The following is a 15,163-nucleotide window of genomic DNA, read 5'->3' on the forward strand; positions in this document are numbered from 1 at the left end:
ACTTACTGACACTGGAGAATGGGTCAGACTCCCCTACAGATAGATGTAGCTTCACTCATTGGTGTCACCTACAGTGTCTGTGGCCCGTGGGCCACATCCAAGCAATTGGCCTTGGCCCAAATCTAATCATCTTTAACAAGCTTGCTTTCTCTAGATGCTTTTTTTAGCTGCTGCAATCAAACACTATTTAATTAACTTACCACCAGTAAATGGCTTTCCTTGCTTGGCTAACAAATGAACCACTTGCAAACTTACTTTGATTGTAGCCTATTCTCTTTCTCTCTCTCTTTTTGTTTTGTTTTGTGAAGAAATTCTGCTGTGATGAGATGTACTGCTTGAAATTGTCTCATTTTTTTTCTGTGAGCTGGGAATATTGTGATGTCAGTGTATGTTGTATTTTATTAATACAGCCAATAACGAACACAGAGCTTTGCCATGTAATTTGATAAAACAATAATCCACACCTCACTGAGCATTAACAGTGTGACATTCGAAGTCCACTTTTCCTGTTTTGACATGGTGCCTATGCACTGGTAATAAAAATGAATAAATAAAACATATGGCTGGGTGAGATGCTGTGGAGTCGTCCCAGAGTTATGGTACCCAGTACCTCCTAGGTCTCTGTCACAACTGCTCAACTCTGACACTGGGGCACAAAAGCAGCCGTAGACAAGGTAGAAGCGAGAAGGTGTGGTGGGGTGCCAGTAAGACTTTATCGATGGACACTGAAATTTGAATTTCTCATAGTTTTCATACATCATGAAATATTCTTCTTTCGATGTTTTTCAGTCCATTGGAAAATAGAAGAACCATTCTTAGCTTGAAGGCCGTACAAAAACAGATGCTGGGCAGAATTTCGGCCTCTAGCTATACTGTGTCCACCCCTGATCTAAATGGTAAATAGCAGTCTTGAAACAGATTGAGCATCCTGCAAGGAAAAGTCTAATCACCACCTACAACCACAAGTACTCAACTCTGTCTGCATTCCTCAGGAATTAGGTCCTGGGAAGGGAGCTCAGGTTAATAGAAATGCTCCAGAAGTCTCACCTGAGGGGGAGAGGAAGGGAAGTGAAGGTGTTCTAAAGGGCTAGTCTTTCTAGGGAGAGGGCTTGGGAAAGGGAATTAGAGCCTGTGGTGGTGAGGGAGATGCTTAGTATCCTGTTTTCAGGTAAAAATATAGAAATATGTGTCAGATTATAAACACAAAGAAAGGGAAAGAAACTATGAATGGAAATGGAAAGTGTAGCACTTCCACACACACAAAGGAAAAACTGGAATTAATTTGATTAAACCAACAAAAATGAGGGAAATAAAAACATTGGTCATAAATAATGACAAAAACAGAAGGAACAAGAGTATCAGTCATTATACTAAACGTGAATGGCCAAATTCTCTTATGTAATACATAGATTGATAGATTGGATTAAAACACAAAATCCAGTTATATGCCATTTATAGGAAACACACAGTGGTAAATGAAGGTTAGGAATAAAAGGATAGACAGAGAAATGTCAGGTGACTGAACAAAAAGTATGAGTGGTAATTTCAGACAAGTTAATTTGAAACAAGATAGAATTTAAGACAAAAATACTCACCAAGATAAAGAGAGACATCATGTAATGATAAGAGGCATGGTTACGAACTTGTACCTACCAAACATATAAAAACAAAATCTGTTAGAAATCCAAAGAGAACTTGGTAAAAAATGGAGTCATAATTATAGTGGGGCACTTTAGAATGCAGATTCTGGAATTGGACAGGCCCACTAAACAACAGATAAGGACACCAAGGCATAACACAATTGCTACGCTTGATTTCTAGATAGAAATAGAGAAAATACACTTTCTCCTTTTTTTCCGTGGAACATTTACAAAACTGGACATTCAACAATAGTCATTCAAAAAATATTTGTAGAATATCTGTGTGCTGTTTTCAGGGCTGGGACTATAACAATAAGAGAAACAAAATCCCTGTCCTTGTGGGACTTAGCTTCTGGTTGTACCTGTGGCCACAGAGAAAACCCTAGTAGACTTTTTAAAGTAGATAACATGAACCATTAAAATTAGAAATGAAGAATGGATATAGATATATAGATAGATGTCGTGTGTGTGTGTGTGCGCGTGCGCATTTGTTCATTCTTTCATGTGTTTGCAACTTGAAAATTTGCAAGCAGTAAGTTGCTATTCATTTGGCTAAGACTTTTTCTCATACTGTTATATAATGTAGAACTCCTTAGTAATAACTTTTTCTCTTTTGTCAGTTTTTTTTTTTTGTCCCTTGTTTACATCACAAAGAAAGTCTTAGCTTCCCTTGAAGGTGACTTGAACACTCCTCTGTTCCGCGCTAATCTGCTTTTTGAACAGGCAGAAAATAAGGCCAAGATAGATCTTTCCAGTGGCAATAGTCTGTGACTAGGATCCATTTTTTTAATTGTATTTACTTTACCATCAGGTTCCTGTTTATGGCGACTCTTGTTTTCTCTCTAGGGTACCATGTGAAGTTTCCCTTTAAGCATAGGTATTTAAAGAAAACAGTTAGGTAAAGGATCTTTCTTTGCAGGTGTGCAAAGTCTGGTAAAAGTGAAGAGGGGGTGGAGAGTGTTTCTCAGCTGGAGTGGAGCTGTGAGGCCATGCTCCAGAGGTCCCTGCATCGTAGCCACGTGCAGAGTCACAGCAGCTGCTCTTCTCTAAGTGGACCGGGCCGAGTGTCATAGGAAACGTGGCCTTTCTATGAGGACAGACACGTGCCTAGTCAGAGGGCATACAGAGGGGCCGCAGGGAGCAGGAGAGGAGCAAGGACTCTGCTGAGGTGGGAGGAGGTGGTCTGATGAGGGAAAAGTACAAAGAGCTGGTGACCTTTGAGCTATGCCTTGTGACTGGCCAGACTGACGGGATGTGGGGGTCCCAGGGCTAGGCACTGTTTCTGCAGAGGCCCAGAGGTCTGGCCCTGGGCGTTTGGAAAAGGGCCCTTAGCCTAGGGTGCCCAGCAGCTGGAGGATGGGAAGGGAGTTGCAAGGTGTAGGTGGGCCGACCACCAAAGCTACCAGCAGGGCCAATGATGCAGGGTGGGGGCTGGGGGAGGCTGGGGTTTCATTCAGATTATGCTGGAGAAATCCTTTGAGTAGGGTCAGCCGGGGCAGCCTACAGAGTGGGTGTCCACTCAAGGTCCCCAACCTTGTCCCCTCTTACCTAGCCTGCATTCCCAAGTCTCACTCTGAGCCTGGGTACCCCAGGTTGAGTCGAGTGGTCTGGCCTGACTGAAGCCACTTACTCTCTGGGGCCCTGCTTCCTCATTTGAAACAATTGCTTGGGAAAAGGTGGGGCCTCCAAGGGCTCCGTGCCGAGGACACAGAGTGCTCTGCACTGCATGCCCTGCTGTGGTCCACTTCACACCTCAGACTGCTACCACACCCCGGGGCCCTCCTTGCCTCCCTCCCTGCCTCAGTAGCTTACACAGCTCCACCCATATCATTTTCTCCTAAACAGAGGTGGTCCTGCCAGCTCTTTATTCAAAAATCCCTTTGGACCCATCTCACGGCCAAGATAAAGACAATACTCACACCTCAGCTACCACGGCTGGCCTGCCACAAATTGTGAAGTTGGGTCTCAGGGTGTGGCAGGCCAGGGAGGCAGGCACGCAGGACCAAGGGGATGCCTCTTTGCGACCAGGCTGGAGAAAAGGAGAGGACCAAGTATGGCAGGGTCTGCAGGCCGAGGCCTTGAAGGCCCAAGGAATTCAGTCTCCAGCCTGAATGCTGGATGGTCCCCTGCACAGGTGTGAGACTTTGGGGGCGTCTTTTCCCCTCTGTGTCGTTACTGGAGAAACAGGGGTTATACTCTCTGCTCCATGGACCAGTGTAAAGAGGTACATGAGTACGTATAAATGCTGAGTGCTGTACTTGGCACAGTAGGCCATTGTTAAACAGTGGCTCTCCTCATTGCTATTTACTTGGCCTTTCCTGAGGGCATAGATGCCTGGGTCCAGCTGGGGTGGTGGCAAGGTGCTGGCACCCGCGCCTCTCCTGTGGTGGGATCAGGCCAGGAAAGCCGACCATCCTGGCTCTGGCAGGCTGGCGCCGGATGGGGAAGGCCTTAGGGCTGGGCGCAGGAGCCTGCGGCATCAGCCCAACCAAGTGTAAACACGCAGACGCCACCAGCAGCGCTGGCTGGCTTTGAAGTCTAAAGTGGTGCTGCCTCCCTGCTCTTGGCCCGCCTGGCTCCACTGCTGATGGCTTGTTAAATGCACCCAGGGCACAGGAGAGCGTTCTGGCCAGGGTGCAGTCTGGCTCAGGCTCCCTGTAGTCCTTCCCGAGCAGGGGCCATCTGGCAGACCCCCGCCCTTGGAGGAAGCAGTGCTGCCATCCGCCTGGCCCCTTGGGCCACTTTGCTAACCCTTGCTGCCCCGGGCCCTTGTCCAGTAGGCCGAAGGCTGTGTCAGTTCCCAGGCCACTGGAGAAAACAGAGGTGCCCCCTGAAGCTGAGGGAGATCAGATAGCTAACCTAGTGCTCTGGCCCGGGCCCAAGCCCTCGGCCCCTCTCCTCCCTTCCAAGGTCAGCGTCTGAGAGTGGAGAGTCTTGCTCAGCTGCAGAAGCGCCTGTGAGCCTCCTTTTGAAGATTCCTTTTTTGCTCAAATATGGATACAGGGTCAAGGCAGCTTGACATGGTGGAAAGAGCTGGACTTGGACCGGCTCAGCTTGGCCATAGGCAAGTCACTGTCTCCCTAACACCCCCTCCCCACCCCCAGAACGTGTTTCTTCTGTGAAGGAGTGGTGGTGGGGAGTTGATGAGATCACGTGTGCTGAGGGCCGAGGATGGGGTCTGGCATGAAGCAAGTGCTCAGTAAAATGGTCATCCCCTTTTTCCTCTGTGAAACTACAGCTGCCTTTGTGACCTGTGCCTTGGCACCTCCTGACGAGCTCCAGATAGACAGCTTCACCTGCGATGGTGCCTGGGTGGTGGAGGACAGAACCAGGGAGGGAGGCTGGGGGATGTGTGGGGCGAACTGGGAGGCGCAGCTTGCTACAGACGAGTGAGGGGCCTGCCCACCACTGGGACTGAGGAAGCCAGCCGCAGTGGCCTGAGAGGTGGGACAGAGGCGGGCGGATGCCTCCTTGGGTCGGTGCCTTCTGTGATGCCCAGAGCCTGGCCTGCCCTAGGCCTCCTCACTGGGCCTCTGCAACCCGCTTGACCAAAGAGATGAAAGCTGCTTTCCTTGCGTGGGTTGGCACTACAGGATTGCAGTGAAGTTGGCTGTCACTCACAGCAATCTTTCACAGAACTCCTGGCTCTCCTCACAGCAACCCTGGAGGTGGATACGTTCACCCTTGTTTTCACCGGAGAGGTCACTGAGGCTCAGAGAAGTGATGTGGCCTACCCACGGTCCCACTGTGGCTGGTGGAGGAGCCGCCCTACCTCGCAGGCCGCTCCAGGGCCCCCCTCTCCCTGCCATGGCCCTGTACTGGCGGGGAAGAAAAGGCATCCTCTGGGTGAGATGTTTCTTCTGCCACATAAGGATGGTGATACCAGAACAGCAGCATCGCAGGGACTCTTGGTGAAGTTGTCAATCCTGGTGGCCGTCAAGTGCTCTGGGAGAATTACCCCCTTCTGCCTTGTTGGATTACCTTGGCGCTCCAGGCAACTTCTGAGTTCTTCCCTCGCAGGTCCCTTCCCTGGCTGCTGTCCTCAGCGAGGCCCTCACTGTGGGATGGAGAGTACGAGGGAGAGAATCAGAGTCCAGACAGCAGCCGCCGGCGCATAGTCTGTGCAGAGTTAGGTGTCCGTGTCCTTGCTTCTCTTCGCTTAGATAACTAACTCTCCATCTTGAGGTTTCTGAGTATGTCTTAGTTGTTCTTGCCAACACCAACACCCCTAATCCCAGAACAGATTTTCAGAGGAAGAAACTGAGGGTCAGGGAAGTCCCTTGCCCAAGGTCGTATTGCTGGAAGAGGCAGTCCAGACTCAAACCTTCCCAGCCCTGCCTCATGCTTTAGTCCTCCTCACAGCCACTGGAGGGAGTGACTCGGGGCTCCACTGCACACTGGCCGCCCTTCTTTCCTTGGTGCCACTTCTCCAATTTGAATTAGAATAGTCGCTTCAGAACTTGGGCAGTTCCCAAGCCTCATCATGGGAGCCAGGCCCCGAGAGAGACCCACACATGTAATGACATAATTATGTGCACTGGCAGCCAGGTTCCCACTCAGAGGCTGGGGACAGTAGGGACTTGCCCGGCGTGTAAGCGAGGGCCTGGGCTTCCATCCACAACCAGTGACTGCTCTTTGGGAACTCACCCTCCAGTGACTGAAGGCTCATAAATGAAGCGAAGTATTTATGCAAACAGTGAAAGTCCCCACTTAGAGCTATTGTTGTAACTGCGCTGGCCCAGGTTCAGCATTGTTCTCGAGGAGCAAGGCCCACTGAGCAAGTCCCACATGCATTGCCTTTGGTTTGACGTCACAATGATTGATTTCAAAATGAAAAGCCTCCAACTGTTCTCTGAAGGTTTTTCCTCGTTGGATGTGCTGGTGTCTGATCTCTGAGGTCTCTCTCCTTTAGCTGGAAGAGTCTATAATTTGGAGACAAGCCCAACCATTGGGCATGCACACATGTTCTAGAGATGGATAGGGCCGAGAAAATGCATTTCCTCCAGCCCCCTGCCCTCTAACACCCAGGACAAATGATGACCCCCAGTCTTCCAGAAGCTCCCCAGAAATGCTGGCCTCACTGCCTCCAGCAGGAAGGGCTACCATCCCTCTCCGTAGCCAGACTTTTAATGAGGTTTCTTGCAGCAGACATTTGTGAGTCCCCTCTTTGCACCCCACCCCCAGTAATATCTGGAGGGCTCATGTTCTGGGGATGCAGAAATGCACTTAGGCCAACTCTTGCCTTCCAGGGCCACCCCTCTTCCAATTGGGGCAGCCCATGCCGACAAGCTACAGCTGGTGGCCCACATAGGCTTTGTCCCTGCCCATTCCCAGTGCAGCCCTCTGCCGGGGGGCTCTGCGGCCCACAGGAGGCTGTGGAAGAGTGCTGTGGTCTGTCGGCAGTGTCTGCTCACTTCTGCGTGTGGCAGCCAGTGGGGCTGGGCACCCTGCCCCCTGCACGCCCCCACCCACCTTCCTGTGTGTGGTGCCGCGGGGTGGGTCCCGAGGGAGGAAGACACCCTGCCCAGGGCGTGTGGGGCAGCAGAGGCCAGGCTGACGACAGCTCAGTGTGAACCTGCCGTAACTCTCTTAACTCACTTTGTGGATGGGGGACTAAGGTCCACAGGGGTGAGGCCATGGGCCAGAGTCTCCAAGACCACAAGACCAGGGCTTTGAGCCCAAGTAGGCTGGCTCCAGAGCCCAGGCTCCGGCCCACTGCACAAGCAGGAGATTAGCATTCCCTCTGGAATTGGCCCTTCTGTGTGAAACCTTAAGAGCCGTGTTGGACAACAGCATTCAAGTCTGTTCTTAGCTGCTGCTTCTGGCTAAACACCTCCTCTCTTTCCATCGTCCCTCACACCTGGTCCCCATCCCCTTAGCCCTCTTTCTCTGTCTTCTCTTGTTTGCAGTGTGCCCACATCCCTCAGCCTGTGCTGGAATTCACCAGAAGGGTAACTTGCCTCCTGGCCCCATAACCATAGGTAGAGGAAGGCTTACCCTCTTTCCAGCCTCATTTTGTGGATGAGGAAACTGGGGAGGCCTGGGGCGGGGAGTGTCAGCAGCTTGCCTCACTGGCCTTCAGTGCCTTCTGGGCCTGGCAGCCTCCACCCTGGGTGGCCCCAGAGCAGACCAGAAACACTTCACAGCCACAAAGGCAGCCCTCCCTCCCAGTGCATCGCATCCACTGGGCTAGCAGGTCTTCCTTTGATAGGTGCTTGGGCTGCACGCACCTCAGTTCCTGCATGTAGTGGCCAGGCTCCATCTGTCTTCCCTCTCTGCAGTTGGCTTCTCCAGTGGCTTGGGGTTTTCAGGAGCTGGGACTGGCAGGGATAGGGCTGGATTTGCAAGCAAGTTTGGGTCTAGCCAGTCATGGCTTGGCTCAGGAGAGCCCAGAGGGTGGGCAGTGCCCTGGCTTTCAAAGCAAGGACTGTGCTTTGAATACAGGCTGGGCTCATTCACTGCCACCAAACCTCTATCTCCTCTGCTCTCATGCCATGGGGGCAAATGCAGGGAAAGCTGGAACGTGTGACTTTGAGCAAGTCTTTTCATTTTGCTGAATCCCTATAGGGCTTTTCTGAAGATTCACTAATGGTGTGGAGGTGCCTCTCACGGAGCATGGCCGAGGACAATTTGTGGCTCTCATCTGCTGAGGGTGGGATGGGAGAGGAGGTGCAGAGGGCTGGATAGTCTGAGGGAGGAGGAGTTTGCTGCCAGCTTCTCTCCCTGCCCTGGCGGCTCGTGTCCATAATGCCCGTCTAGGCCATCTTCTGGCTCCTGGAAGGATCCACCCAGGCTGCTGGAAATAACTGCGCAGACCATCAGCGGGCAGGGGTTGGGGGTACCAGCATTCCCGAGACCACACTGGGTTCCTGGCAGTGTGCTGAAGGCCAGCCTTCTCACCCACATTGCCTGACCCTGCAAGTGGAATTGAAGACACAGAAGTTAGCAGGAGGGGACGTTACACCTAATCAGTGCTGTTAGGCCCTCTGGCCAAGCCATAAAACAAGAGAACAGGAGTGACACAGGCACTCCCTTTGAACTTGAATCCTTTCTAAACTGCCACTCCAGCCCCAGGGAGACCACAAAGCAGCAAGCAAGAGGGAGCCCCCTCGGGCCCCTCCTCAGAGGGTCAGAAAAAGCCCATTCGCTCCTCACCTTATCCCGGATGCTTAAAAAAATATTGTGGTAATGTAGGTCAGTGAACTGACCGGCACCACACACCAGCAGGATTACAGGGCCCGCCAGCCCGCACGCTGGCCCGCCTGGTCAGATGAGAACATAAACAAGAAGTGCTGGGAGCCCTCCACTTCCCCAGCCCTAGGCTTTTGTTTATGTAGCACTTAAACCAACTTTGGGGTCGTTGCAGTCTGCCTTGAAAGCCCTGAAGCTTTTTGAAGTTCCCCTGAAGTTAATAAAATTAGTCTGCCCCCATTGCAAGTCCTTGGCTTGGGGGAGAAGATGGATCCTCCACCGTGTCTGTGGCATTTCACTTTTTAAGTTAATATTCTATAACCAAAAGAAAGAGGGAGGCAGGGGAGAAGATGCAGTAGAAAGTCTTGTGAAATGCCTTCTTGCTAATAGGTAGCATGCCTGCCAGCCACCCCGTGGCCCTGGTCACGGTGAAACCCAGCCGCCAGGCCCACTGGAAGGCCAAGAGATGGGCCGCTATGCTCCAGGGTCAGGGATGACCAGCTCTGGGGCGGGCAGGGGAACTAGGCGCAAGGTGAGGCTGTTGGCTCCCTCTCGAATGAAATGTACCACCAACCACGAGTCCGCTTGAGTGATTTTCTTTTGCCCCCAAGGAGCCAAGAGTCACCTTCTGTCTCCCTCCCCACCTGCGTATCATGTGCATATTTATTGGGACCTTTCGTGGGTCAGGGCCATGTGAGAGAGAACTCCCAGTCTGTCTGGTGAGGGACACAGACAGGCCAACTGCCTGTGATGAGACAGAGCGGCCAGGCCTTGGGACAGGAGGTGCCTGCCACATGGGGAGGCTGTCTGAAGGAAAGCTTGTCCAAGCTGAGCCTGGGAGGACTGCCAGGGGTCCGGGGTGGGTACAGAGTTGGGAAGAGGGTGGGGGGATGATAGACATGTTCATTATATTCACTAGCTTGATGGTAATGGTTTCATGGGTATCTATGTATATCTCAAATTCTCAAGTTTTACCTAAAATATGTACATGCTGTTATATATCAGTTATGCCTCAATGAAGTGTTAAAAGATGAAAGACCACAGGCAGGACTGAGCATTGCAAGTGTACCAACAATCAGTTATGTACATGTTCCACTTTGACTTAGGCATTCAAGGAGCGCACATATGGTAAGTGGTGTTTACATGCAGGAAATGCAGCTGTGGAGAAGAGAGCCATGTTTCTGCTTTCTCGGACCTGGGTCCTGCTTGGGAGGAGTAAACAAGTAACAGATAAAACAGTGGCGTAATATCAGGGATGATCTGTGCTCCGAAGACAGAGACAGGACCAGGGTGTGCAGAGGAGCAAGGGCTGGGGTGCAGGGGGCCACAGGCACGAAGGCCTTGACTGGGGCCCTTGCTGGGCACCAAGGGCCTGCCCAGAGATGGGGACGCCCTGTCTGCAGTGAGCAGTCCAAAGGCAGAATGTAATTACCTCCCACAAGGATATGCATGAGCCGCTTGAGGCAGGAGCTTTGATTTGTCCTCAGTGACACACCAGGCACATGGTAGGCTCTCGATAAGTATTTGTAGGGAGAAAGGAAGGACATTATGAATTTGGGGTGAATTTTCTGCCTGGATTGCCCATTGGGTCCCTGTGGTGCCTTTTATAAGATGGTTCTCTAGGTAGGTTGTAAGCTCCTGGTGCAAGGACTGTGCTTTATCATCTCTCAGCCAGCCATGATGCTGGGGACAGGTCTTCTGTCTCAGCTGGCTCTGTCTCACAGGCCAGCAAAGGCCTGGGACCCACCCGTCCTGCCCAGAGTGCCCCAGGGCTTCGCGGCAGCACCAGACCCGCCTGCTTCTCCAGCTTGGGGTGGGGGGTGTGGTCAGTGGAGTCTTTCTCTGCTTGAATGCTGGAGCATAGGCTCTGCAGAAGCTCGCCATGCTTGGGTTTGAGCTTTTACTGTGCCGCTGGCTCTGGCGACAAGCACTTCCCTCAGATCTCCCCTCTAACCGCCCTGAAGTAGGAATGAAAACCCCTTGCACATAGGGGTGCTCGAGGGCTCAGTGGGGCTCTGCTAAATGACTCTGTCATAGGCTGAGGTGCCCTGAGGCAGTCTCTTTCTCCTGAGGACAGGTGGCCTCTCTGTAGCACAGGCTGAGCTTGGGACAGGAAGTGGCACAGAGCACCTCTGGAATGGCTAATCCAGAGCCATAGGGTCAGTTCAGCTAAACAGCCTGGGCCCCTACTGTACCGGGCGAGGCTGCTGAATGTGAGAGGCAGCCCTGCCTCCCGGGCTCCGGCCAGGCTGGGAACAGAACTCCACATGCAGGCCACTCTGGTGGGTGTGGAGACAGGACTTCTGGGAGCCGGGGAGCCCGGGAAAGCATGTGGGGCTGGTGACATCTGCTCGCCCTCGCTCTCCGTGTCCTGCAGGTCAGAGGAGCCGGCTCCATTCATTTGACCCAGCAGCACCCACAGATGAGGCAGAACCCACGGCAAGCCAGCCCACAGGGGAGCTGTGCTGGAGCCGAGTCCTGAAGGACGAGGAGAAGTTCATGTGTGGGAATGAGATTTGTGAATTATAAAGGGCTATGCAAGTGGAAATGATTATTCTTATCGTTGTTTGTATCCAATTCATCCATCACTGGGGAGAGGAGGAATGCGAGTACCTTTTATCTGGCACTATGAATCAAATAGAATAGGGTATGTTTTTCTAGAAGGGTCTTAGGGTAAATAGGACAGTTTCTACCTTTCAAAACAATCCATCTGGGGCCCTTGGCCCCATCTTGGCGTCTTGGGCAGAGGTGAGAGGTTTCTGAGGTTGAGGACAGCCCAGCCCACGGGGGTCCCCCGTGAGCCTCAGCCTCAGGAGGAGAGCACGTGGAGGCCGCAGGTGCTACCGCTGGTAGCGCTTCTGGCCTCCCCGCTGCTGCCCGGGCTGGTGCCTGCTCACACTCAACCCTGTGCGCGGGGCCTGGAGAGCAGGGGGAAGCCTCCCCCGTTGCGCTGTGGCATGCCAGATGCCAGGTGGGGCATGGATGTCCTGCCCCACAGTAGCGGCGACTCTCAGGCTGAAGCTCTATGTTAGCCTGTCTGAGGTCATCTGGGAGAGGGTCTCGTCTTTCATGTCACACACACACACCCCCTTTCTCTCTCTTTGACACAGACGCCTGGCCCCTTCCTGGCACCGGCCCTGGAAAGGAGCCGGGCAGGGCAGGGGAGGCCACCTGGGGGGTTGGGGAGCTTCCGGCCATGCCACCTTCCCTGAGGGGAGATGGTTCTTCAGCCTTCTCATGGTCGGTCCCTGGGGAGAGGTTCAAGGTGAACATAGCTCGTACTGAAATCAGGGCTGTACCAGGTTGGCTTTTTCACACACACGCATGTCCCTTCTGTCCACCTGAGCCTCCACAAAGAGGTGAGGGGCACAGGTTCAGCAGTAGAGGGCCTGGCCATGGCCAGCAGGGAGCCAGGGGAGCTGGGGCTTCTGCCGGGATGGGGGCAGGAGGGCGTCATGCAGAGCGGGCAGCGGGGCTGTGGAGTAGATGTGGGCCAGGCTAGGAAGGGGCTCTGACAGAGTGAGGAAAGCCTTGGCTGAAATACATATGTGCAGAGAGTGCTGGAGCAGCAGAGACTGCGTTCTCAGACACTCCTTGTGGGAGGGAAAAGCAGAGAGAGGGCGAGGCGAGTTCTAGAAAGCCTTGCTGCCGGATCGGGAGTGGATGTCATCCTCTCGACCTGGGGTGTCCATGCAAGCTTTCCTGAGGAGAGTGCTGCTAGCCATCATTAGACAAGTGCTCAAGGACAGGCAGGGTGCAGTGGCCACGCAGAGGCAGGTGCAGGCAGGGCGATTGTGGCTTCTGAGTTCCCTCTGCCCTGGGAGCTCTGTGACCTTGGACAGATGGCCTGACTCTGCTGTGTCGCCAGTTTGTGTCTGTAAAGTGAGGAAAGAGTGCCTCCCTCCCATTGCTGCTGTGGTGCTAAGTGTGACCCCCATAAAGTTCTCGCAGGTGGCCCGGCAGCAGCCGGGGCTCACTGGAGGTCAGTGGTGATGGTGATGAGGGCTGGCCACCGCATGGCCCCAGTGCATTCCGTTGTCAGTGAGATGGGCAGATCACCAGGCGGGGACGGGGGGCAGGGTGTAGAGGCAGCAGGCCTGGCCTCCTCTAGCACACACTGATGCTCTCTCTGGGGCTGGGTGTGTGGGGACAGGTGATGGATGACCACAGCGTGATCGGCCGCTCCCTGTTCAAAAAGGAGACCAACATCCAGCTCTTTGTGGGCCTCAAGGTGTACCTATCCACCGGGGAGCTGGGGGTCATCGACAGCGCCTTCGGCCAGAGTGGCAAGTTCAAGATCCACATCCCTGGTGAGTGCAGTCCCTTCCTCCCACTGGCAGGTACTGTGCAGGCATGGAGAGATGGTGGAGACAGTGCATGGACAGTGTCCCTTGGCTCAGGATGCTCAGCCTGCCTGAGCTGATGCACAGGGCCCAGCCCTCTCAACGTCATGGCTTCCTGTCCCACGGGCTTGTGGCTGGAGAGCCAGGGTGGGTCCTGGGGGGGCTGGTGTATAGTCAGCCTCTGGTCTGAGCCAGGGTCAAGGTGTGAGTCTGAGCTCCTGCTCCACAGTAAACCATACAGGGGTGACCTTGGGTGAATTACCTGGCTTGTCTGTGAAGTGCGATACCAATCCTGATCTGGGAGGTGCTTTGGAGGAAGAGTTGGTGAGAGAGACTGCCAGGGGCCTGGCATACTGCCCCAGTAGTCAGTACAGTTTCCCAGAATATGAGTTGCCACCTACTTTTTTGCCCGGTGGAGAACAATAGGTGCTGAGCCTCTGAGGGATCTGAGTTGGGACTTATCCATGGTGGGGTCAAAGGTGTGCCTTGCTCTTGGGAACAGAGCCCTTGGATCTCTTTAGTTTGGCCCTCCCTTCCATCACTGCTGCACTTACCCCACACCCATCTTCTGGAGGTCCTGCCACACACCAGGCAGGCTGCTGTGGTCGTGGGAGGGGACAGGTGGGACCACATTCGGTGAGTATCTACTGTATGTCGCAGAAAAATAAAGCAGGGAGAGGGTGAGAAGCACTGTGTGTGTACCTCTGGACAGGGGCGATCAGGGAGGACCTCTCTGAGGAGGTAACAGTTGAGTAGGGCCCTGACCAAAGGGAAGGAGGGAGCCCCACTGACACCAAGGGAAGGAACACTCTGTGGAGAGAGGGGACAAGCGCAAAGGCCCTGGGGTAAGGGTGAGTTTGGGTGTGCGTTTGAGGAGTGGTTGTTTGGCACGAACTGGGAGGCATGTGGGATGCCACTTTTCTTCGCCAGCATTGTGTTAGGCCAGTTCCCAAACATGCAGCAGAGTTGAAGGATGTTACAGAGAAAGCCTGATTTCATATCAGCCTGTGGCTGTACTTTGCATGTCTGCAGGACTCTGGGTTTTATTCTTGTGAGGATTGGAAAGCCATGGGGAAGTTCAGATCCGGTCAGCAACGTGCTATTGGTATGTAGCTTCTTGAGTGAAATCTCCAGGTAGGGTAGTGCCCTGGCCGAGCAAGGAAACAGGAATGCCAGCTCCCTGGCAGCTCACTGAGTGAAGTCAGTACCCTCTGCTCTCCTGAGAGCCTGGCTGAGGGGCCTTGCCTCCTGAGTCCTTCTGCAAGCCCAGAGCGTCATGTGTGGCATTTGCCGTCTCGTGAGGAAGGGCAGCAGGCATCAGAGGCCTGCTTCCCTGTGGCCCTCAGAACCACTGTTTGTACCCCGAGGTCTCTGTCAGGGTGGAGTTCAGCTCTGTCGCAGTTGGAGATACTCCCTTGGGGCAGGCAAAGTGGCCCACCGATAGGAGCCTCTAACCATGATACCAGGCTTCAGGCTCCTGCCCTGTCCTCTCCACTGCTCTGGTCATTACCTCAGCCAAACCGGGGTCCACAGTGCCCTGCTCTGGGTTCCAAGGAGCACACACAAGGCATGAGCCAGGCAGGCCAAGGTCCAGACCTCTGTTCCCAGGGCCCTGGGCCTGTACCTGTGGGGGCTTACTGGAAGGAGGGGTACAGGGCACTGGGAGGGCAGAGGGGAGCTGCCTGGAGTTGGGGGGCTGCACCCTGGAACACTCATCCCTCCCCCAGCTGTGGGGGCCTGCTGGTTCAGACAAGGGAAGGACAGCACCATCTGTTTCCTTTTTTGGGGGTGTGTAGAGTCATGCCGACATTCCCTCAGCTCCCCTTCCTTTAGCCTGAGGCAAGCTCAGAGTTGGGGTGTTCCCAGAACAGGCCGGAGTACAAGAGGAGGCTTGTTTGGGGGCCCTGGGTGCTGGGGTGGGAGTACAGGGAGGGAGACACAGTGCCGCTGCTTCAGTCAACTCAAGTTCACATTCCTTTGTTAGGTCAG

At 53.7% G+C, this 15,163-nt stretch overlaps 1 protein-coding gene across 3 annotated transcripts in view; it reads left to right on the plus strand.

Moving 5' to 3' along the window:
* EEFSEC (eukaryotic elongation factor, selenocysteine-tRNA specific) overlaps nucleotides 1-15,163 on the plus strand; it is a 245,902-nt gene that overhangs the window by 186,117 nt on the left and 44,622 nt on the right. For 2 of the 3 annotated variants that reach the window (XM_045904217.3, XM_045904218.3), the window contains one exon: nucleotides 12,985-13,141. The exons of the other annotated variant lie outside the window; for it this stretch is intronic. In XM_045904217.3, coding sequence (XP_045760173.1) covers nucleotides 12,985-13,141 — 157 coding nt within the window. The remainder of the gene's footprint in view (nucleotides 1-12,984; nucleotides 13,142-15,163) is intronic. 3 annotated transcript variants of the gene reach the window in all.

The sequence above is a fragment of the Mirounga angustirostris genome, unplaced genomic scaffold (genome assembly GCF_029215605.1).
Source record: "Mirounga angustirostris isolate CCGP_5_RB_7025 unplaced genomic scaffold, mMirAng1.0.hap1 SCAF_1, whole genome shotgun sequence".
Classification (NCBI taxonomy): Eukaryota; Metazoa; Chordata; class Mammalia; order Carnivora; family Phocidae; genus Mirounga; species Mirounga angustirostris.